The sequence below is a fragment of the Lytechinus pictus genome, chromosome 15 (genome assembly GCF_037042905.1).
Source record: "Lytechinus pictus isolate F3 Inbred chromosome 15, Lp3.0, whole genome shotgun sequence".
NCBI lineage: Eukaryota > Metazoa > Echinodermata > Echinoidea > Temnopleuroida > Toxopneustidae > Lytechinus > Lytechinus pictus.
In genome coordinates this window covers 10,855,488-10,881,636 of record NC_087259.1, presented here as the reverse complement: position 1 = coordinate 10,881,636, position 26,149 = coordinate 10,855,488, and the positions used below count along the sequence as shown (strand labels likewise).

The following is a 26,149-nucleotide window of genomic DNA, read 5'->3' as shown; positions in this document are numbered from 1 at the left end:
TCAGGACCATTGTGCTGATACATGTTTTTATCCTGAATAAATATTAATAACAAACAAACATACAAACATGCATGGGTATTTCAAACCACGACTGAAACCATTTTATATCTCACAGATCTCCATGTTAAGGTGCATGAAAACAAAAGAAACCGCTGAGAAACTCGCTTATCACCACGGAAAAAAGAACAGTGACTTTCAATATTAATTGTGTCATTTTGCAACTTTTGAATTTTGACCTTGCCCTACATTTCAAGGCACTGCACCTCCATAATGAACCATAATCATATCATGTAAGGTATCATTTTAAAGAAAATTAAATGATTTATTCATTGGTATCAAGCACACATTAATATTCACTAGAACCGAGGAGGGTTTATCGATCAAATTCAGATTTCCAACTTTTTTTTAGGGGTATATATATATATATACTACTTGTAGCACGTACACGACCAGTCAAAATAAAACATAACGTCAAATTATCGATGCGAGTTGGAATATTTTTCAATATTATGTCGGAATATTGGTGTCTTTTTAATAGTAAACATGATTCGTATCTAACTAAACAATGAATGTGAGCGCAAAGAGCAAGCTGGAAATTATTGAGGTCCTGAAAAAGGAACATTTGAAAAGTCCCTTTTTAGGGATTCATATAGAGATGATAGGTATCTCCCTAAATAAATCCACCTAAGGAGAAGAATTTTCTATAGGCCTACCTATTTTTACACACTTCTAAATACACCAGAATATAGGCCTACAATAAAAAAAATAGCCATAAAGGGCCTTAGGGGCCTCTGTATATAGAGCTCCTCTTCAAAGAGGTTTTGCTCAACTGACGTACAACGAGACTTCAGGCAGCAACGTTATCTGAAGATGTCAATTTATTTTGTTTACCCATGCATTAATCTCGATCATATGGCGCGCTGTACGTTTTTTGGGGTACGCCCCCCCCCCCCCCATCCAACGAAAATTCCGCCCCCCTAGCTGATTCGACACGCTCTACGTTTAATAAACACTATTTTCCCCTGCTCCCTCCCCCCATTTTCAACTTTGTTCCGCCGCCCCTCTCTCATTACGAATATGACGCCGTTTATTTTTATTCACCGGTCTGCGAGCACAGGCGCAGGCGCCAGCACAAACCCTACGGGCTTTACTGTAAACAGCCGATTACTTCAGTCAAGCTTGCGGAGGGTATTTCAAGTTGTCTTTCATGGACATGGTAATTATATACCTAAATTTGTGAATTGTAAACGAGAAAGTACTGTGAGAGTCATTAAATTAGAGACGTGTTGATTATTACATGCTTGATGATGATATTTGTGCTGTTTTTGACCTACGCTGATGACGGCCGAGTAACTTAATTATGATTAGAAGAAGTCCCAGTCCCATGCATTGAGATTTATGACGGTAGAGTCGTACCGGTACCGTATCTTGCCTCTCTTTAACCCAGGGAGCCCAGGGGCTTACCGTGTATTTTACCATACTCACGGGACTAGGGTGATTTATGGTCTAAATATTTCTCCAAATGAATTGTGAAAACAGAAATTATGCACTTACCACGATTATATGGATGAAGGTCTAACGAGTGGCAGTTTCCTGACACCTGGGCACAGACTGGAACCTCAAAAAAACGAAAAGTTCTCTCCTTCTACCCAGTCTCGATCGGCCATTTTGTTACAATTTTTAACAAAAATGACCGATCGAGACGGGGGTAGAAGGAGAGAACTTTTTGGTTTTTTTTAGGTTCCAGTCTGCCCAGGTGTCAGGAAACTGCCACTCGTTAGACCTTCATCCATATAATCGTGGTAGGCCTAATTGTATACTTTCTGTTTTCACAATTCATTTGGAGAAATATTTAGACCATAAATCACCCTAGTCCCGTGAGTATGGTAAAATACACGGTAAGCTCCTGGGCTCCGGCCCGCTGTGCGGGCCGGAGCTCCCTGGGTTAGCCTCTCTTTAGCTCTTTCTTCCTCCGCTGTTCGGAGATCTCACGTTAGATCGGCGCAGGTACGTACTTTTGCAAACTTAGGTCTGGTTGATGTCAAGTCTGGCAGGGTTGAATGCAAAAAGGGTTGCAGAGAATTAGAAGTAGATCTAGACCCACTCACACAACATGCGAGGTTAGTATACTAACCTCGCACAACACATGTGATTTCATAGTGCATTTTGACGTTTTCATTCATCACACGAATGTGAGGGACTAAACTATGCCAAGCCTTTCAATATTTGTCCACTATGTTAATCTTGATCGTATGATTTAAGTATATTTGAAAAAGGAATTATAAATTATTTATTAAAGTGTTTTTATCGCTTACCTCCAAATCTCAACCAGGATACTTCGTTCGATCCGTCCTTGGTCATCCTCATACTGCGGTGGAAATTACGCAAACAACAATCGAAATGCGAAATTTTCCTATCGAACATTCTCGATTCAAGTCGTGGGGAGGGAGAAAGGAAAGAAAAGAAGGGAAAGGAAAAAGCGAGAAAGGGAATGGAGGGGGCGGGAAAGGAAAGGAGAGACAATGAAAGACAGATCAGGGGAGGGGGAAAGGTAAAGGAGAGAGAGGGAAAAGGAGACCATAAAATAGAAAGAAAACAAAAGAAAGGAAGAGGGGAAGGGAGAGGGAAAGAAAAATGGAAAGAGCGAGAAAAGAGTAGGGGAGGGAGAAAGGAAAGAAAAGAAGAGAAAGGAAAAAGCGAGAAAGGGAATGGAGGGGGCGGGTAAGGGAAGGAGAGACAAGAAAAGACAGATCAGGGGAGGGGTAAAGGTAAAGGAGAGAGAGGGAAAAGGAGACCATAAAATAGAAAGAAAACAAAAGAAAGGAAGAGGGGAAGGGAGAGGGAAAGAAAAATGGAAAGAGCGAGAAAAGAGTAGGGGAGGGAGAAAGGAAATAAAAGAAGGGAAAGGAAAAGCGAAAAAGGGAAGGGAAAGGGAGAGAAGAAAAGAAGGGAGAACGAAAATGGGGAAAGGGAGAAGGAGAGGGGATGATGAAGGGGATAGGAAAATGTCAAGTTTGAAGATCTGAATATTAACACTAAAACAAAATTAGACTCCCATGTTTTATTTATAAAAATACCATCTTTTTCATGATTATAAAGGTTCAACGTCCCTGTTCTAGGTCTAAACTTCAACATAAATCTACTGGCGCTTCGCGCTTGAATTCTGGAGGTCATTCCTCTTTTAAAAGTATAGGTAATCTGTCGGACTTTTCAAATCCCAAATTTAAATCTTAAGCGCAAATGCCCTCGCATTATTTTTCATTTAGATACAGTCCTGTCATCAATATCAAAAACTCTAAGCGCGAGCTTCGCGCTGGCATCATTTTTGTAAGTGACATTTATGATGTTGTTCATATTTTAAAAATGTCAATTTGTTGAGGTTTAAATGTCCAAAAGTTCAGCGCTCGCATAATTTGTAAGGTAAATAGGCCTACCCTTTTAATTGTTATACAAAGGCGCTTATACAACGTCCAGAATGCAGTTTGGAATATTGAAAATAACTATTGGTCCCGCTATTTCTGCCCGTGCGACAAGCATTTATCATTTTGAATCATGAGATTCACCTTTAAAATATGATGAAAAAGTATCGTTAAGACTGAATTAAGAAAAAAAGAAGCTCACGTTTCACGCTCGCATTTTGATCCGTTAGCTTGTGATAATAATGGTGACTTCGTTAATATATCTTAGCGGACATGTCCACCTTTTGGTGATTCAAGAAAAATAAACACAACACACAAATAATAATAGAAAACGAACAAGAATAGAATAGATAGTTACCTATCCCACTCATGAATTCTTATTTAACAGTCCCCAAAACGTCTTTTTTTCGTGTTAGCTTATTTCATATACATATATATATATATATATATAGGTCTCCTCATCATGGTTATAAAAAGTGCTCAGAATGTTTTATTTTCAAGTCCTTGTTTCAGAATTTTCAGCTCGGGCAGCTCTATCGCATTTTGATTACTATCCTGTTGATTTATTTACTTGAACAAAATATTTAAAATGTCCAGCTTTTAGAACAGATATAAAAAAAAGGTATTCACCTTTGATCATAGATGAGGAAGAAGAAAAAAGTGCAAAAAAATAGGAAACAAACTAACGAATTAATGTGACATAATTTTTCTTCATTTCAAGGCGACTCTTTACATTTCATCATCGCTGATGGCGCTACAATAGAAAATACCGCTTGACAGCAAAAAAAAACCAGAAAGAGGAAAATAATGCTGAGCGTCTAAATGCAGCTAGCAGTACAAGCTGCAGAACTGTAAACAAACATCTTGTGAATAATATCGCGCGCCCTCTTTAAGCAAAAGTTTACAACCACGATGACCCTGCGGTATCTACGTGAAAATCACGAGAAAATGCCTTTTTTTTTTCTTAAAAACACACCAAAGAGAAGACAAGAAACGATCCATATGGTTCGGTAAGTGTCATAGCACAATTAGAAACATTATTTTATTAAAAAGGAATGGCATAGTTATTTTAGTAAAAAGGGTGTGAAAAATTCGCCTGCACCATGTGCATATGAATCCTTCGCACGCGAGATGCATTGATCCCATGAGTGATCTAGACCTAGCCTTGAGGACTTTGTCACTCCTACCAGTCCTAGTACCAATGAGGTCCAAACATTACATGTATGGACCTCATAGGCGACAACAGTAGTATTTTTGGTTAGAAATCTCTGAGAACAGGATATTTCTATATTATATCACAAGTACAAGCTATATTCCTTTCTCTTATTTAAATTATAATTTTATAGTGTAAATGCATCGTTAGCAACAACAAAAAAATGAAAGAAATGAAGGGAACTTACATTTTCACGGCTTTTTCCTGATTTTCTGGGCAGTTGCTCTTCACTTCTGACTCGCGATCGAAGCTGATATGAAGATCACGTGATTCGCGTTCTCGTCAGCTGATCGGTTGATTATTCTTTTTGTCAGACGTTAATAATATATATTTTATAAATGCTAGCATTCATCGCTAATTTAGGTGAAAGAGATTGAAGTTAAACAGCGCAAGGTCGGAATCATAATTATTTTGGAAGAGTGTATTTATACACTCGATCTCATACCTGACGTAGACGGCGCTATTCAACAAATGCACAATCTTCAATATAAAAAATAAAACAGAAAGAACGCCTTGAACACAGGCCAAAATGCCTAACGATTTCTCCGCGGCATTAACAACTATCGTAAAGGGCGCTCCATTTATTAATAAAGATGGACGTATAGCTGTCAATGGTGACAAAATTTGCCGCAAATATTTACGAAGAATTGTGAGAAATGTTCCGAAAATGCAACAAAAGAACCGGTGAGTACCGATTAAACATTATCAATTTATTTAATAGAACATATTTTATGACTACAGTTTAACAATTTCTAGATAATATTGCTTAGTTCTAAGCTAGGGCGGCCCAAATGCGCGTGAGTGGAGTCCCAGTTTATTAACACGGGTAAGTATTGGGGTGTCGCCTAGAGTGGACTTTGTGATGATATTTTTTAATATTTGACATAGACTATACTTAGGGTGTCTGAAGCCACACTGAAAAGTGTCAGCATAAAACAGGCTAATTTAGGGGAAAATATGGCACATTTTTTCGGGGAAGTTCAGGCTACTAGAAAAATGTGATCTGAATTGATTATTAACTTGTGTTTGGCATGTATGGAAAGAGAAAATTCAGGGGCTTCTTCTGACAGTATATAATTATAACTATAAGGACAAGTTTATTATATGATCATTTTAAATAAGGATTTAGAGATAAATTGCAAACCCTTATTTTTGTGTGTGTTGAAATTGCCATTTCTCCATGCGTTTTCTATGGGAAAATGAAATTTCTGTTTTGCACAATTTTTTTCATTTTGTCGCAATTTTTCATTGTGATCTGGTTTCCAAATCTTTATAAAAATCATACCATCAGATAGAGCATAAAAAATCCTATTGGACACTTTATGGACAAGTTTTTGGCATTAATAATAAATTTATAACAGCTCTCGGAAGCTAAAAATTTGGATTTGTGTGTGTCCATTTCTTAACTACACAGTCTATGGCAGAGAAATGCTGAAAATTTACCCAATTTCATTCTTCTTTTTTGCAGCCAATAATTGGATGTTTTTCAAAAATGTTACATTTCTGTCAGTCTGAAGGTCATTTCTCTTCAAATTCACAAAGAAAATGTGATATTTTCTTGAAATAAGAAAAATAATTTTTTTCTCCAGACACCCTACTATACTAATGAGTCAAAGCCTCGACTTTCCATAGTCATACTCATAGACGCATAAGCGAGACCTTCACACCCTGATGGATTTCCCTTGGAAATCCATAGTTAGAGGGTGAAATCGGTTTGTATGGGTGAATTTTATTTAAATTATACTAAAATTCAATATGTGATTATAAATAATTATTAGTATTATGATAACTATTTATAATCACATTGTCATTAAATTTTAGTATTTGTTAAATAATAATTTTTTTCTATAAATTGTTCTTCAAAACGGCATTTTGTAACATCGCTATTCAAAGGTACGTCATAACGAAGTGGTTCAAGGGTCAGACCTATTGTATTTGCTTTGTTGACAAACGGATCGAGGGATCTACACGAGATCGGTCTGGTAAAGAAACCTCTCATTTTTGCCATTTATAGTGATATGATTTTATTCCTTTATACGATTTAGGCGTATGAAGGTTCACAGATAAATAAAATTCACCCGTACAAACCGATTTCACCCTCTAACTATGGATTTCCTACTAGGAAATTTACCCAAAGTAAACGTTAAGAGGCTTTTTTCTGTAAATCAAACAGGCGTAAAGTAGCTTTACTTTTAGGTTATGACGTAGGGGGATATATAACTAGCCCTTTGCTAAGGATTTTTTTTGTCCTGATTGCTACCATTATTGCATACAATTCAGGCCTCTACAAAAAAAAAAATCTTCACTTGCCCTGTCGGGCAAGTGATAAAAAAATTTGCTTGCCTGATAGAAAAAACTGCTTGCCCGATTTTTTTCAAAAATTCTTTTGCTCTTAATTATTCTTTTCTGTCCTGGCTGAACTTGATTTACTGGCGCTGCCCTTGGCATTTCTTTTCCTTGACTCTTGTTCAAGTTGTTCTGGTCGCCGATCACGACGACAAAAGTCGCCTATTTTAATAGTCTGACGACTCATTGTTTATTTGGTTTGAAGTTGAAGCCGAGTCCTGGCCAGGGTGACAAGATTTCACAAAATGAAATACAGGACAATCGACAAAAAAAAAGATTAAGAAAGAAGGCTACACAGTGTTAGACTTGTGAAAAAAAATATACAGAATTGGAAGGGAGGGTGAACGAAAGAATGAAGGAGAGAAAGAAAAGAGATAAATTGGGAAGAAAGAAAAAAAAAACTGAAGGGGAAAATGAAGGAAATAATAAAAAATATAAGAAAGTTCTAATAAAAGAATGAGAGAGAGAATAAAAATAGATAAAAAGGTTTCCATCATTCTTTGAATTTAATATAGAAAGAAAAAAAAAAGAAAAGAAGGGAAGATGAATAAATGTGTGAAAGTCAAAATACAGAAGAGAAAGACAAAAAGAAAGTAAGAAAAAAGGAGGAGGAAAGAAAGAATGAAGGAAAGAAAATGTTTCCTTCATTCTTGGAAAGAAAGAAACAAAGAAAGAAGAAAACAGGAAGGAAGGAGGGAAGGAATGAAGGAAAAAAGGGAAAGAAAGTATAAGGGAAAAGAATAAGAAGGACAAAATGAAATAAATAATGAAAGAAAGAAAGGAGGAAAGAATGAAGGGAGACCAGAATGAAAAAAAGAAGACAAGTGGAATGCCTCTGGCCGTCTCACCTGCATCACGTGATTCAATATAGCAGCAGTGCTGATTTTGAAAACTACTATAACTCGCACAAGATGTTCAGTGATACTTGGTTACTCTTATTTCCACGTTTTATGAACTAGACCCATACACTTATAGAGATATGATGGTAATTCAACAAATACCCCCAACGTGGCCAAAGTTCATTGACCTTACATGACCTTTGACCTTGATCATGTGACCTGAAACTCGCACAGGATGTTCAGTGATACTTGATTACTCTTATGTCCAAGTTTCAAGAGAAAGATCCATCAACTTTCCAAGTTATGATGGTAATTCAACAGATACCCCCATTATGGCCAAAGTTCATTGACCTTTGACCTTGGTCATGTGACCTAAAATGCGCAAAGGATGTTCAGTGATACTTCATTACTCTTATATCCAAGTTTTATGAACTAGACCAACACACTTTCAAAGTTATGGCGGTAATTCAACAAATACCCCAATTTGACCAAAGTTCATTGACCCTAAATGACCTTTGACCTTGATCATGTGACCTGAAACTTGCACAGGATGTTCAGTAATACTTGATTACTATTATGTCCAAGTTTCATGAATCAGATCCATAAACTTTTAAAGTTATGATGGTAAATCTACAGATACCCCCAATTCGGCCAAAGTTCATTGACCCCAAATGACCATTGACCTTGGTCATGTGACGTGAAACTCATGCAGGATGTTCAGTGATACTTGATTAACCTTATGTATAAGTTTCATGAACTAGGTCCATATATTTTCTAAGTTATGATGACATTTCAAAAACTTAACCTTAGGTTAAGATTTTGATGTTGATTCCCCCAACATGGTCTAAGTTCATTGACCCTAAATGACCATTGACCATGGTCATGTGACATGAAACTCAGGCAGGATGTTCAGTAATACTTGATTAACCTTATGGCCAAGTTTCATGAACTAGGTCCATATACTTTCTAAGTAATGCTGTCATTTCAAAAACTTAACCTCAGGTTAAGATTTGGTGTTGACGCCGCCGCCGTCGCCACCGCCGTCGGAAAAGCGGCGCCTATAGTCTCACTCTGCTATGCAGGTGAGACAAAAACCATGGAAGGAGAGAAAGAATGAAAATAAAAACGAGTGGAAGGGAGAAGGAATGACGGAAATAAAAAAAGGAAATGTAATAAAGAAGGCAAGAGAAAGAAGGAAAGAAAGAAAATGAACAGAGAGAGAAAGGATCAGGAAATAGAAATAGATATGTAACAAAAAAGGGCAAGAAGGAAGGATATTAAGATAGAAAAGAAAGAAAGAGGAAAAATTTCAAACTTCAAGCAAATAAAAACAATCCAATCATATAACAAAAATCCTAATGATATTTGATGTTTTTTTTATATTAAAAAAAAAAAAAAAAAAAAATGTTTTAGAAATGAATAAAATATGGGACGTCTGGTCACCCTGGTCCTGGCCGAGTCAGTCCGAAGCTTGCATGCATTCAGCGCGATCTAGCTCGAGAGTCGACTGGCTCGCGATCGCTCGTGTACGTTCGTCCATGTACTGTAGCGCCGATGTATTAAAGCATGCGCTCAGAGGGCGAGAGAGGGGTTTCCCCAGCTAGCTCCTTCATCGATTAGTAGCGCATGCGCACAGTGTAGTTTAGAAAGTAAGATGGCAGCCCCCATCGAACGGGACCGCTGGCGATAAAATGTCGGTAAATTGGCGCTGATTTGACATGTTTCCACTATTTTTTTACTGGTATGACATTGTATGAGAGATAATCGGCCGATAATTGCAATATGTTAAACTTTACTGTCAATTTATCTTTTTCATTTTTCAAAACAAGCACTTGCCCGATCGGGCAATTGACTTTGAAAAATGCTTGCCCGCACGTCAATTTCACTTGCCCCGGGCAAGAGGGCAAGCGGGTTTGTCGCGCCCTGCAATTTAGCAAGCTTATAATAGACGCCATCCACCTTTCTTCCCATTCTTTTAATTTTTCAATCCTCGGCAGCCCAATCGTATTAAGTTCCTTTTTTTTCTTGTCCCTTTTCTTCATAATGATTTTTCAATTTAGCTTTTGGCTCTACCTTAATTTCCCGTTTCTTTTTGCCTCTTTCTCCCATTTTCCCACCTTGCCTGTGCCATTGAGTCATATCTTTTGATTTTATATCCCTTTCTTGTCAATCCTGCTAATGTTAATATTTCAGGATATTTTGTACTTTCTCAAATGTTCTTTCGTCCCTTTTCCCGCTTTCTTTCTATTTTCCTTTCTTTGTGTCCCTTTCTTTACACTTTTTCCCTTTCCCTTTCCTATTTTTCTTTCTTTCTTTCCCTTTTTCTCTTTCTCCCTTTTCTCTTTTTCCCGTTTTTTTTTTTTTTTCCCGGTGAAATCTGCCAGGGGGGGGCAGCTTGCCCCCCCTGCCCCCCGCCTGTTACGTCACTGAATTAATAAATGATTTATACCCTACAAATGCCTCCTGGATACTCCAAAAAGGTGTGGCCGGTGTGTAAACTTGCAACTGTTGATGCATGACAAACCTCCTCCATTATCCAAAACTTTAAAAAATGATGTATTGCAAACTTGGTATTGATTTATTTGTTTAACTTGTATTGTTTTTTTTAACTTGTACTTGCAGTTATTCAAATGACTTTCAATGAATACAATGGAATGCTCTCACATTTTGAGGGAAGTGGCATCACTATCCAAGAATGCCAACTCTTGGAGGATGAGTAGTGGAGAACAAGTTAGTTATTTGCATCAAACGCTTCTAGCCATTTCCAATATTTTAGATTATCAGGAAGACAAAATGCATAGCTTGAAAGCTAGACTTGGAGAGAAGACCTCTACGTGTACCAGTGAAACTTTTAGTGCTGGAAATTTTGAGTCTGGATATCCGAGCACCATTCTCCAGCTGTTCACCCAGCGTCTAGCCCTTCAAGCTAAAGTTCCTAGCGGACCCCGCCCAGTTTCCTCACAATCCTTGCTTTTGAGAAGAGACCAGTTCAATCATACAGATGACTCCTCCATTTGTGAAATTCTCCTTGATATTTTATCTGCTCTTGACCATTGCTATCATGATGAGTGGAAGCATTCGCTTGAGCAAAGACAAACCTTGGAGAAGCGAGACACAGATAATGACCCATTCTCGGGTAACCTCTCTTTTTTTGATGAACAATGCCGTGAACTGCTGGTTCACCAAATGAATGCTGTAAGTGACAGGTGTAAGAGGTTGGCAGAAGAGGAGGTAGCAATAGCTACAGCTGTCCAGGCATCCAGAGATGCAAAAGAAAGATTGCTTGCAAAGGATAGAAAAAGTGACAGAGGGAATATGAGTTTTGAAGAATGTGCATGGAGGATCAAAGAAACGCTAGCTGGATATGAAGGTTAGAATTACAGTCAAACCTGGCTTAGCAGCCACCTGTCGGTAATGCTGCAGTCACATTTCCCCTATGGCGGCCGTGCGGCGAGTTGAAGACAGCCGTTTCATTCATTTTTATTCAAACCACCTATATGTACAGGTGTAGCTTGTACAAAATGTTAAAACCGCTGTTTTTGACTCACCGCACGGCCGCCGTAGGGGAAATGTTACTGCACCATTTGTGAAACCCAGTGGCCTCCAAATGTGTCTGAATGGAATAGTACCTATCTGTATAGGCCACTGTCCTCGGTGCCCACTTTTTCTGTTTTCTTTGGGTGGCCGTTAGGACAGACATGAATGTATCTCAATGTGATTTAGTTTTATCTACAATTTTGCTTCATTTTTGTTACTAATGAAACCAAGATCAGTTTCTTGTACATGCATGTAGAATTAAAGTTTAGAGTTCTGTACTTTGTATACAGAATTGAGGCTGAATCAAGGTGTTTCAATGCGTTAAAACAACCGTTAAAAGCACAAAATTTTCCTATTTAATAAATGATATAATTTCAGAGAGCTTGAACAGAATCTTGCATGATCTATGGGTTTGGACAGATGATCAGGGAATTCAAGTCTTAGAAGAAAATCACCAGCTGCTAATCACACCAAGGTATGCAATTTTTAATTCAAGTAAAATTATAGAGTTATGTTACGCTGGCTGGCACATGGTTAAAAAAGATTAAACAAAACCGGACAAAACAATAATTCAGTTATGAATTTCAAAAGTTACAAAAATATAATCTTTACTGAGATGGGAATTTAAAATTGACTGTGTCTAATGTCATTGTGGGGAATGGTTCAGATAAGGGACACCTCAAAATTTCTCTAAAAACACAAAATTAAACAATTGTCATCTTTACCTAAAGTTTCACACAGAATGTAATTTTCTTTTCTTGAGGTCCTATAGCAATATTTCCCTAGGAATTTTCTCTAAAGATAATTTAATTGGGAATTCCTAATAATTATACACTACAAATGGAAGAGTATTCCTTACCATTTGTGAAGATCTGCTCACCTAATTGCCAATTTAAGATCTACATAGTGATCTATTTTTTTTCGTCAAAGGGCCATAAATGCTTACCTACCTCCTTTACACTTCAATTTATTACCAAGCTTGGATTCACCTTCCATTACATTGTTCTGTAGCTGTCAGATATATTGCACTTTTAACTTTCAACCAGCATTATAATAAAAAAAAAATGATATGTGCAGTTCATATATATATTTATTAAAGATGATGATAACCTGATGATACAGTAACAATATGAGGGAGTAGAGTCTGATGGTGACTATACTCTGAAGATGAAGATAAAGTAAACTCTGCAAACTGATGTAGTGTTATAAGTTGTGATCTTAAAACCAATCTGTAGAGGTGTTGTGGCTCTGTGGATAAGTCTCCTGACTGTGAACCACAAGGTCTGGGGTTCAAATCCCACCGCAGCACTAGCGTCCTTTGGCAAGGCATTTATCTACATTTGCCACTCTCGACCCAGGTGTAGTAAATGGGTACCCGGTAGGAAGAAATTCCTTGAATGCTCGATGGGCCCGATCAGGGTAGCCGTGCTAAAGCCGGGGTAATAGTATGCAGCGCTTAGAAACATTTGTATTAAGCGCTATATAAATGTTGGATATTATTATTAACCAATCTCTATTCTGACTGGAGTTCATAAATGAACCCTTTTTATATTGGTTGATCAAGACATCCTGCTGTTGGTCAACCTTGAGTAAGAGCTAACCAAAACAATCTCTACATCATAACTTTACTCTGAATTGGGGGGAGTGGACCTGTTAGTGAGAAGAAGGGGGAATGTAGTGAATAAGAAACCCATAAAATGTGTGTGCGTCTGAGGTTTAGCTAGAAGAAGAATAAGTAATACTTTCTGGAGAAAGATGGTGTTGGTAAGCACATAATTTTTCTGTTATACATCCTGTAGAAGTATTGATTTGTTATTGAAATTGTGAGATAGGTCTTACCTGTTAGTGAGAAGGGGGAATGTAGTGAATAAGAAACCCATAAAATGTGTGTGCGTCTGAGGTTTAGCTAGTAGAAGAATAAGTAATACTTTCTGGAGAAAGATGGTGTTGGTAAGCACATAATTTTTCTGTTATACATCCTGTAGAAGTATTGATTTGTTATTGAATTTGTGAGATAGGTCTTATCTTCACATACAGGGTTCCTAAAGTCATGGAAAATCCTGGACAAATTTGTGGTCATGGACAGTCAGGAAATTTGGAAAATTTGTGAAAAGTCAGGGAATTGCATTTACCTCTTGGCTATGGCAGCTTTCCAGTTTGTCGTGTCTCGCAACTCTCATACTCTATGATCATACTCTGCTATTATAATTGGTGATCATGGTTTCCATTTTTCCCAGTTTTGTGACATCCCAAATTCTACATGTGCATAACTCCCGGGACATCACAGGAAGTCATGGAAAGCAGCAATTTAGTCATGGAAAAGTCATGGAAAAGTTATGGAATTATGTTTTCATATTTCTGTGGGAACCCTGACGTAACAACATTTTTCTTTACCCCTAAATAGATGGGTCAAGAAACTCTTGATATTGGCTCTTGAGTTTCAAGGTCAGAGGAGCAAAAGTCTTTCAGCAGATGTTATTGACAGGCATAACAGATTACTCAAGGTGAGTATGGCAGCTATTATTGAATGGCTGGTTTGTATTCTCTTATATCAACTGATTCAGGGGAGTGTTTCATGAAGAATTTTTTTGTGAGGGATTTTCTCTGACTAATATGCTCTTAGCCAATCAGATGCAAGGATTCTGCAGCTTTCATGAAACACTCCCCAGGACAAGGGCACCTTATTTTCTAGTTTTGACCAGTGACTATTGATGTACACAGCCTTAATCCTATTTTAACTGGGCTATTTCAGACCAGCTAGGGTTTTGCTGGGGCTGGGGTCAATTTGATCCCTCTTCAGATCTCGGCGCATAGAGCCATATGTAAACTACAAGACAGCATCGTACAATTATCAAAAGATTGATTTTTTTTAATACTTTAAAGTAAAATATATTTTTGCCTTTAACTCACTGACTATTTATAGAGTGTTGTTTTTTTGTGAAAATCTTTATTTTGCATTTCTAACAATTATCTATAAAAAATTGGCCCCTCCCCCAGTTGAATTAGGGTTAAAAGAAGACAGCTTAAACAATTTTTTTTAATGAGCCCATTCATATTGCATCAGAATCATTAGTCAAATGTAGATCCTTTGAGGCTCGTTTGGATACAAATGTTCTTTCCATGTCCCTCAGCTGTCATCAGACTGTTTCGCTGCTCTGCCTCTGCCTCTACAAAGCACACTATTCCAGTGGTTATGGGAGCAGCCAAATGGACCTACCCTCTTCAAGGAAAGTGCAGTCGTCAATGTTGAACGAGAACTGACACAAGTGTTCAACAGACTGGTGACGGGGTCTACGGATGGCCAACTTTCAGAGGTTAGAGATTTTCTTCATCATTTTCCAGTAGGGTTGCTTGTAGTCACTAATTCCTATCGTTTTTCCTTAGACCACCTCACACTGTCAGGACTGAAAGCTATAGGAAAATAGTTTCTCTAAAACTTATCTAGATTAAAATCACCAACACAGTGTTACTATTGCTTGGTAAAAGAACCCCCCCCCCCTCCACAAAAAAAAACAAACTCACACACACACGCACATGCAATTTCGGTGCAATGCTATGCTTGCTTGTTTTTCTTTTCAATTTCCCAGTAATCACATTTTTTTCTACCAGAATCATTAAACATTTACTTTTTTTATCTTTTATTTTGGGTACCGTTCCGGCATGATCTCTCTCTGCTTCGTCTCCTTGAGATTTTATTTTCAAATAAGTTGATCAATTATAGTCAGACCAGATAAATCGATGAATCGTCATTAATGTGTTTCAAGTATTCCGTGAGCCAGCACATAAACCTGTCGTACAATTTTCTTGTCCACAATTCATAGATCATCAGCTATAGGGAGAGTTAGAGGGATCCTTGTACATGTTAAGCCATATTTTATTCAAACCACACAAATCATTTTTATTTCATATTTTTCTACATATATTTGTTTTGCAGAGAGCCAGAGAGATCTGTAGCATAGCCCTTCATTGTCCCAGCTCTACCCTGCAAAAGGCTATACAAGAGGCTGTCCTAAATGCGGAGGCAGGCACTTTAATTTGCAAGGTAATACTTTCTTTAGCTTTATTCCTACAGTTATATTCAGAGTTGCCACCTATTATGTTTTTATTGTAATTATTACCATTTAGCATTTTTGTTTGCATTGATTATTTGTAATTTATTTATTTATTCATTCGTTTATTTTTAGAAAGTCATATCCTATTGAGGAAAATTGTCTCAATGTGTCTCTCTCTATTTCATAAAACTTACACTAGTTTAGATAATTGGATGAATGTAGTTTCAGATAACTAGACCAAAGGTCATTTGTGGGTCAATATTTCAAGTGACAGTTTTGAGGATCACTGAATACAGCTTCTCATTCCCTTAGGTTGGAAGATCCAGTTTTAAAGAGTCTTGTTGAGAAATTCCTGTTGCGTTATATACCATTCACAACTGGAATTTAATTGCTACTCCTGGGGGATGTTTCACAAAGATTTAAGCATGACTTAGAGTAGCACTTCCATGCCAATGATCAATGTGCAGTAGTGCATGTCCTCTTGGCATGATCTGACCAATGCGGTCATGTATTTTATACCGCACGGAATGTGGCATTTAAGTGCGACTCATACTTAAATCTTTGTGAAACACCCCCCCCCCTAGTCCCCTAAATATTTGTGAAACGCCCCTAGGTTCTACGCCATATGCGTTTCCTGGTAGATCTCCAGCTTGATGGGAGGCCATGTTTCCTCACAGAGCTCAGCAAGTATGTCAGGACTCTTGGAGGGAGACAGCTCTCATCATCGGAAGAAGTTAACCTCTTCAAGTTTGCTGATAATATCATGCAGGTAAAGTCCTCTTTTGTATTTATATATTTGTTTTGCGTATTAAAAAAGGGGAAGTCAAGTTCTTTCATCAGGGCCCTTGAAATACAATACACGAAAACATTGCAGAATGCATTAAAATTTACTAATGAAACATAGTAATGACATTAGCTACGATAGAAAATCTGCATGTTAAGCCAAACATAAAACTTAACTTCCAAAACAAAATAAATCTATTCCTAATCTTTACATTATTTTGAACCAAAAACGCTATTACATTCCTAACTCCAACCCTATGACGTCTGAGATATTTTTTAAGACCAGAGCAAATATCGCAGGAGCATAATTATGTTATGTCACCTTTTGAATAATACAAATTAAAGACAAAAGGATTGACACTGAATGTTGGTAAAAAAACAATTAAATGCTAAAACTATTAAAACATAAACAATAACAAACCTTGCATTAAAAATACCTAAAACTTTATACCGATATAATGATGATATCTGTAGAATATTTAACCACCAATTGTGAAAATGCTCTGGTTGCTGAGAAAGAAGAAGTAAAACTAAGAGGAGAAAAAGGAGGGGGGGGGGGATTGTGACCTCAGTTGTTATTCAGCAGCATGTTTGGCTCAGTGGATTTGTCTCTGGACTTTGAAACAGAAGGTCGTGGGTTCAAATCCAGGCCATGGCATAATTTTCTTCAGATCCACATTGTGCTGCACTTGAGCCAGGTGATATAAATGGATTACTGGCAGGCATTTAGTCATAGAAATACTTAATTATGAAAGGCTTGCCGCACTAAAGCAAGGGTTATATTATATCCATGTCCCTTTGGGGGCATATAGAGATGTTACATGTAAATGGTAAGTGATACATGTATGCACTATACAATAATTAAGTATTACTGATTGTTTAGATTCTGGTTTTGTCTTTTTATTTCAGAACTACAATCCACCAAGCACCCCAGGAAATCCTGTCACCTGTCGGCCCCTAGTCCATCCTCTCCACCTGGCTAACTGCTGCGTCTGGCCCTTCCTTGGTCCTGGATCACAAGACCAGACCCATAGGCCTGGTCCTGGACCTTCTTCTCAGTTCCTAGTTCCAGGATCTGACTTTCAACAGAAAGCCATTCCCAAGCATATCACATTAAAGTTCTTGGACCTTGTGATGAAGAACAGCTTATTCCCAACAAAGGAACAGGTATGAAATGTTTCTGCCAGTCATTAATGAATATGTGTCACAGATGCCCCTCCCCCTCCCCATTTTATTTTGTTTCTCTTGGTAAAGATATGAAGACAGAACAGTCCAAAAGTACAACATTCCATATGTTTTGTCATTCTGACTTTGTAGCTTATTTTCGTTCCAAAGAGAATAATCAGTGATATTTTTGTGAGCAAAATCAAGTCTTATCATTGATTCATAAAGCCAAGCCAGCTATTCTTACCACTTTGTTGTGAGTGTGGTGCACACATGCATGTGACGCACAGGCCAACCATTTTTTAGACTCGCATTTTCAACTTTTAGTTAGTGAGGACATTCCATTACAAACCTCTCAACCGTTCTAAATTTGGATGAAAGAATCTGAACTTTCATCATTTAGAGCTCTTTGTTTACAAAGGAATTTCCTATTCTTTTCAATGGTTATATTGTGCACTCATGTAGGATACTCAATTTTTTTCCTGTTTTTGTGCAAATTCAGCCGTTTTTCAATCATATAGATTTGGGGGCTGTCTTTTATTATCCATCGCAAAATGTTCAGATCCTTTCCTTCCACCCCTTTATTCATTGACAGGGGCAGGGTGGTATTGATATTAGTGTGTGCTTTTCTACCATGCTGAGTCTTTGTCACGTATTACAAGACTGTACTGTCTCGGAGGGAGGAGATTTCCCATCTAACTTGCTCATCAAAGAAATGACCTCTGACCTTCTAGAGCGACTTTCTGCCTACGTCCAGGAGGTTCATGCTGGTAAGTAGCTCTGCTCCAACACTTCTTTCAGACCCTTTAATCATGCTGAATTTGGGTGGTATGAATCCGAATTCTTATCTTTCAGGATCGTCCAATCTGTTTAAGGTGATCAGCCACCCAATAAGATGTCGTCAGTCAGGGTTCTCTGGTGATTGCCAAAATAGTAATTTGGTAATCGAAAAGCAAACATTAAAAAATAGCCTATCTGAAAGAGTAATTTTACTTTGTACTGTGAAAATTTCAAGTTGTGAAGTTGAATAAAAAAAACAAGATACAAGAGTTTCTTTAACACAAGTTTTTGTGGATAGATTGAAAGTTTCACTGAGAATGCACAGGTGCACACACCTCATGCTTGAGTGAACCCCACACTTCAAACCTTGTTTCCTAGATCTCCTTATACTTTGAAGCTCTTCCTTTAGTTTCTTCTGCATTCAATCGGGTACCTGTGTTGGTTATTGATCAATTTTGATGAGTTACAGTGTATATATAGCACTTTAAAGCTTATAATGTGCTTTTTCAATCTCAATTTTCAAATCTCAAAATTCATTTGTACAGCTTATTGTTGATTTTGAGGTGGCTGGTCACATGTAGTTTTACTGTGCACTCCTACAGGAAATGCAATTTGTTTCCTATTTTTGAGTTAAATCTTCTTCATTTTTCACCCGGTAGGATGCGAAAGATATTGTATGTTTGATTTTGCCAGCGCCATAATGAGGCTGCGATGAATGCAAGGAATGCTCCCCAGGGAGTGGAAATTGTGCACTTTTCGTGCGGGATTGAAATGAATCCAATGACCGGGGTAATAATATGCTGTAACGCGCTTTATAAAAATTGGCTATTATTATTATTATTATTTTTCAATCAGAAAGATCGGGAGGTCTACTTCATGAGAATTTGTGAATATCAAACAGTCAATCATCATGAGGCTTCCAATGAATATGCTTTTCGTTTTTCAGCATGATGTCATAATGAAATTAAGTATAATACTAAAAAGATTCCATATAGTAAAAAATTGTCTATGAACATTATTTGATATGGTTAACAAGTATTCGGGGAGGGGGGTGATGTAACATAATATACTAGTAATGTTGGTATAACTGTGATAATAGAATATCCAAATATGCAATATTTTGCAGCCATAATGCCAGATATTCTCCCCTTAATGATAATATTCCACACTGACAATGATATGCAACACTTAGATCGTGCTTTAATGTTTCTAAGCACTGCATACTATTACCCCACATACATGTAATACTTGAATCAAATGTCATTTCAGAAAACTTGTCACTATGTGTAGAATGGCTGGTAGACGAGGCGTCACATCTAGACTGGACCATAAGGCTCACATTACATGGTCTATTCTCCAATGCCGTTCCTTCCTGTCATAAGGTTTGTTCAACATGGTGGTTGATATTCTAGCCAATAGTTTATCTTACAGTATGAATTGATGATGGGTAGCTAAAATGTAGAAGATCCTTTGACCCTATGTTATTCTTTCTTGGTTCATGCTTGAATAGTCATTTACAATATTTGTACTTATAATTTACAGACAGTTCCCAGCAAAATAAAACTTTAAAATTCAGTATATTAAACTGGAGGACACCTTAAAGTGAATATTGTCTTGAGTTTTCCCAAAGATATTAATTGCTATCCTACATGTCGGTTCAATGAATGAATATGATAATGATGAGGATTTGGAGGAGGATAATGATCATAATGATGAAATTGATGGCGATAATGGTTCTGATGGTCATGATGATGATGATGATAACGATGAGGGTAATAGTTATAATGCTGGTAAAGATATTGATGATGATGATGGTAATGATGGTAATAGTGATAATGCTGGTAAAGATATTTATGATGATGATGATGATGTTAACGATGATGGTAATAGTGATAATGCTGGTAAAGATATTGATGATTATGATAATTAAGATAATAGTGATAATGCTGGTAAATATTTTGATGATGATGATGGCGATGATGGTAATAGAGATAATGCTGGTAAAGATATTGATGAAGATGATGGTGATGATGATGACGATGGTAATAGCGATAATTCTAGTAAAGATATTGATGACGATGATGGTAAAAGTGATAATGCTGGTAAAGATATTGATGATGATGATGATTATGATAATGAAGGTAATAGTGATAATGCTGGTAAATATTTTGATGAAGATGATGATGATGGTGATGATAACGATGGTAATAGCGATAATGCTGGTAAAGATATTGATGATGATGGTGGTGATGATGATGATGTAAATCATGATGATGGTGATGATGATGATGGTAATAGTGATAATGCTGGTAAAGATAGTGATGATGATGACGATGATGGTAACAGAGCATGCTGGTAAAGATATTGATGATGTGATGGTGATGATGATGATAGTGATAATAATAAGGATGCTGTTGCTGCTGTTGATGATTACAATGATGAGAATAACTGATGATAAATGACATTTCTCTTTTTCCAGGAAGTATTTACCTGTATAGAAAAGGTCACAAGCTCCATGCACCCCTCTCAGCCAATCACAGAGTCTGTACCATTGTACACAGTATGGAGTTGCTCGTTGATTGCATTTTTTCAAGGTGCCAAGATATCATCTCAGTTATCAAAGCAGTTTGTGAAGGTAAAATTCTGTTCAAACATGAATTCATGTAGTTCAACCAAAGCAAAGTACCAACGCCATTGTGGATTACTGCCCTCTGTCAGGCAGGGTTACATGTGTATCGATATCAATATTCAAATCAGTGATCGATATCATCAGTCCTTAGCCAAACAGCTCTACCAGAGCTAACAATGTTATTAAACTTGAGTTAAAAGACCATAAGATTATTGTGATTGGCGTCCAATCATTTGATAGTGTAAGTATTTTTTTATAAAACAATTTTGCTGATCGTTGAGAGCTGTAAAAAATCTTGTTCCTCTCTCTATCCGCCCACACAGTAATCTCGCTACTTTAATTTTCTTTCCCGCTCTTTTCTACCTGGCGATCATCTTCACTTAAACTTGTACTACAAGTCCATAATTTTATAGCGTTATTGATGACATTTCTTTTTCACTGTCTTTATGTCATTCTGTATACAGTTCTGTCATTTATGTCACGTTGATCTAGAAGTAATGTTCATTGTAAAATGTAAGCAAAAATTCACTGTGGACAATAAAATGAAATTTGGTGTAGGAAGGTAACCACTGAATGTTCAAGCACCTGATCACAGTTGCCCTGCTAGGGTACTAGTATGCAGCATGTAGAAGCATTGTATTGAGCATTATATCCGTCATGATTATAATCTGAACAGGCAATTGGTCTAAACCTGGTAATGTGACCAAAAATAGTTTCAACCACTGTCACAAAATAGGGAAAAATACCATGAATCCTGACGTCTGATGTCACAAACCGGGAATAGTACCCCAAGCTGTAAATAATTTTAAAAACTATCTAAGGCTTGGTGGGCGGGGCTTTTATCGATTGCATGGAGATTGTAGCATGGGCGTACACGCATCGATCAATGTCTTTATCAGTGCACGACAGTCCCAGACCAGCAAAAATGGCTGTTGGGCCAGTAACTTTTCAGAAATAGCCAGTTTTACTGGTCCGATATGACCAGTAAGAAATACATATCAAACTGATACAAATAATATTTTATCCTCTTAATATGTTAATTATAAAAATGGCTCCCCAAAATTGAGAAATGGCTTTCATAAATTATGTTGTGTGTTTGTGTTCTGTTTGTTTGTTTGTATGGGATGTTTTGGGGGGACGATAAAAGAATAAAAGACAGCAATACAAACTTAGTCTTTTTTAAAGTTTTTCTTTTTTGGGGTACCAGTAAATTTTAGGTTCAGACCAGAAAAAAATGGATTAACTCTGGGTATCTCCTGGTCTGACATGAACAGGATGGACCAGTAGGAAAAAAGGGTTAGTGTGGAGCCCTGTCTTTATGAAATTTTATGAATAGTTTCTCTTTCGAAGACCGGGATTCCTTATTGTTCATTCAATTACATTCCCTGTCTGTTGTATTTAATGATAATACCAATGGCGGATATAAAACCAAATATATACGGCCTTTGATCAGAGGTTTAGTAAAACTATGGCCCTCTCAGTGACGCCAATGCGACTATTTTCATTCTGGGCTGTGCCCCTCGGGCAAATAGTCACATTCTGACGTCACTTGGGGACCCATAGCTCCTATCACCTCTTCTAACAGTCGTACATATTTGTTCACTACATGTATATAAATGTTGCATATTATCTTTCCTCTACATTTTAGAGTTTATCTAGAACACTCCTCCCCATGGCGTCATCTTCCCGAGCGGATTTCAACCGAGCAGTTTGCCTTGGATTGGCCCAGGTTCTTCCTCGCAGCAGCTCTCCTGAATGGCTGACACTACTTGAAACGCTTGATCTTATGAGGACGGAAGGACTGCTTCATGTTTCTTACACGTCACAATTCATGACCAGTTTACCTCTGTGTGATATTACAGGTGAGCATTGGGTTGCATCCAAACATCATTTTGGTTGAAATTTAAAAGCATTCTGGGTCCCGTCTTACAAAGAGTTATGATTGATCCAATCGACCTCAACTCTAAGGAAATCCATCAATGTCATATTTTCTTCAGGAAATTTGCACAATGTTTCTTTGTAAACAAAGAGAAGCACTCTGAGTTTTAAAGAAAACAATGAATGTATGAATATACATCATAGTTTGAAAATATTTTGAATGAACATGAATAATTGATGTTGATGTTTCTGGCTCTTCATAGTTTGTGGTTGATTGGATCAGTCGCAACTCTTTGTAAGACGGGATGCTGGAGGCATTGTTATGTCCACAGAATGCTCAATGAGATGAGTATTTGCTTTAATACGGGACTGCTTTATGGAGAGTTAAGGCGGCCTTCATGTGTTGCATGCTTCGGTCTGCCTGCTAGATTGTCCCGGGCACGTGGTTAACAGATTTATCAGACAAACTTTTTTTCAATTTATTTTTATTTCCTTTTAAGATAGTTAATGAGTTTTATTTCATCCAAGAGATCAGACATTTTTATATCAATTCAATTCAAACTTTATTTCAATCATAAATATACAGGTATATACAAATTTGATAAAAACATGGGATTGGAAGCCCCTGGAAGTTTTTATTTAAGAATATCATATACAATTAAGAGATATTTGTATGATATACCTACCACTCATTCCTCCTTTAAGCAAATTTGTATACTTTCAACAAAGTGTATTCATCCGGTTAACCCGTTTAGAGATTAGAAAAACTTGGATAGCGTTTAGTAGATATTTTCCTTTTGACAGCTAGGCTGGCAGGTATGACATCTTTCCTCAATGCTGATTGGCTGAGAATGAGATTCGCTATTGTAATTGTCAGATAGACCATCCAATAAGTCCTTTCATGAAAACGCGCCCGAGATGATCCATTTAGTAAGCCTATGAGAAAGAATTAAGATCAATTCTTGATGTGTAAATCAAAACTTATACTTATTCTTTTTAGGAAAATCTTTGGAAATTAGCATGATTTCTTGAGATTTTTATCTTTTGTGATCATCAAAAAACTACCAAATATATATAAATTATAATAAAAATGATAATACTTATTTACCCAGGGTAGCCACTTCAGCCATAAGCTGCTTTTCCAACAGGCCCTGCATAACGTAACATATGAGCAGGAAGAACCTAACTAATGTTAAAATATTACTGTATTCATGTGCAGTACATTTCATTCTTCTCTGATAAAAGATATTTGACTTTTGGTAATTGATTTTTCCCTGGAAATTTGCCAGCAGTAGAATTGATTAATCATTCTTGTGAATGATGAATATTGTTAAATTGTGTCTTTTTGTGTGTTTTTAATTTTACAGTGTGCCAGCATCCTCTCCAATTGAGTCAAGTCTTTACGACAGTGATACAGCTACTGAGTGGAGAGGGCTTCTCTGATTGGTTAAGAGATGACCAATGGCAACACATTACCAAGACATACACTAAAGTTATGAAGGCAAGCAACTTTTCTTATTGTATTATTTGATAAATGTGGGTTATATTTTCACATGGAAGGGATTATAATACTCTGAACACTCCAATAGCTAATCAAACCCTTATATCTGGTGTATTGGAGATGATGATCTTCTTTTTTTTACCCGATTACTAAGAATGCATGAATTTATTTAAGCAAGAAATTATGGTTTAGGATGATTAGGAATGATGGTTTAGGTCCTTTCCAGGGTTCAAGATAATGCCATACATGAAGGACATGAGCACATCTACTAAGGTGTAATCTGGTGACCCAGTAGGTCGATATGGTGCTTGAAAATTACCTCCATGGTATTTGCTTTAATCTTCAGTCAATATTACCCATTTCTTTTTTAGACATTTCCTTTTCTCTACTTGCAAGGTACATTGTATTTTCATTTCAATTTGGATAGACTGAAGACTCTACATATCTATACCATTCCTGGGCTCCCATTGAATAAAATTTACTATAATGGTAACTTTGCCATCCAATGGTAGCTACCATGGTAACGATGTGCAACAGCCAATCAAAATCAAGGATTCCTTGATAGTTACCATGGGATGGCAAAGTTACCATCATGGTAAATTATATGCAATGGGGCCTGATAATGTACAACTTGCTGATAAAGGGACATCACACACAAAATATATATCTATTTTTGATATTGCTGGTCTTATAATTATTATATGTTGATGATTTAAAGATTTGAATGACCTGTTGCCCTTCTCTTAAAAAATATGCTTAACTGCAAATCTGATGCATATCTTGAAGCTTAGCATTAATAACCTGATCATTTATTTTGACAGAAGATCTTATACAGTGCTACAGAGAGCATCCCGTCAAGTGCATCAAGCTCCGCCCATTCTTCTCAAGTCTTCCTGATTGGCCAGCTCTTCTGTCAATCATGCGTGGTCTCCCAGTGCGTCCCGGAGTCGGCCAAGGAGCAGCTCTTCGTCTGGTCTCTAGAGCTTGCCATGAGGGTGGAGGAGCTTCTCAGTTGCCATAGCGATGAGGATGACAGTGTTTCCATCCGAGATGCAACATACCAAGAATTGAAGACAGTTATTAGAGCCATTAACTGGCTTCCCGAAAGTGGACAAAGGTCGACTCTTCAACAGAAAGTGACTGCACTGTTGTCAAAATGTTAAATATCGGTTACCTTGACAGTGATATTACTGATGGAACATGAGTAGAAGTACTGACTGTCTTTCAGGTAGTGGGAAAGCATTTCATGAAAAGGGAGTATTTCATGATGTTGATCAAACGTTCCTGTTGTCATCCCGACAGATAGTGACTGCATTGTCATCAAATTTTGAAATTATCGGTTCACTTCACACTGATACCAAAGATAATTATAGCATAAAAATGTGAGGACACAAATGAAGTAGAAACATCAAATGGGTTTCAGATTGTTGGAAATCTTTGATTTCTTTAAAGGGTGTTCTTGCACTGTCCTCAAGATGTAATTGGGAAACTTTTACACAGATGTTGCAGTAGGGCAATTCCATAAAATGGTTAATCTTTTATTCTCTGCTCTATCCTGCATGCACTGCTCGAGCCATGTTAATTTGAGAGTTTTTACAAAATTTCTTATGAAAAAGAAAACAGATCAGTCCCAGAAGGTCTCAGTATCGGAGGACTAATTTATTATTTTATGGCATTACCCTATTTACCCTATATTCAATTATATTAGGAGGGGTGACCTATGGATCATAGGCCCGAATTCACAAAGGTGATTTTGAAAACCCACAGTTGAGTCCATGGTTTATGCAGATTTCCTGTATAAATTACGCTTATTTTACCACGTATATTAAAAAATGTCCAATGCTGATGCGCGCTTTTGTCACAGTAAGCCAAATTGATGCCTGTTGCCGTGGTTATCCACGCCATTTTATTCATGAGTCCACTGTTTTTATTCATGAGTCCACTCTTCAAACAGTGGACTCATGAATAAAGTAGCGTATCTAACCATGCTAACAGGCGTCAATTTTGC

At 37.2% G+C, this 26,149-nt stretch overlaps 1 protein-coding gene across 2 annotated transcripts; it reads left to right on the top strand.

Annotated features, from left to right (window-relative positions):
• The first annotated feature begins 1,139 nt into the window (after window positions 1–1,139).
• On the top strand, window positions 1,140–25,853 carry LOC129277744 (gem-associated protein 4-like). Of its 2 annotated transcripts, none has more exons than XM_064110510.1 (14): window positions 1,140–1,216; window positions 10,440–11,187; window positions 11,733–11,829; window positions 13,759–13,858; window positions 14,486–14,668; window positions 15,289–15,396; window positions 16,020–16,175; window positions 17,099–17,356; window positions 17,949–18,123; window positions 19,403–19,515; window positions 20,613–20,768; window positions 22,411–22,624; window positions 24,008–24,141; window positions 24,963–25,853. In XM_064110510.1, exons 2-14 carry the CDS (start codon window positions 10,458–10,460, stop codon window positions 25,302–25,304), a joined length of 2,766 nt encoding a protein of 921 aa, XP_063966580.1. In that variant the 5' UTR covers window positions 1,140–1,216; window positions 10,440–10,457; the 3' UTR covers window positions 25,305–25,853. The 2 variants fall into 2 exon arrangements, with proteins under 2 accessions (XP_063966580.1, XP_063966579.1); XM_064110509.1 differs by having other exon boundaries at window positions 1,141–1,216; window positions 24,966–25,389.
• The last annotated feature ends 296 nt before the right edge of the window (window positions 25,854–26,149 follow it).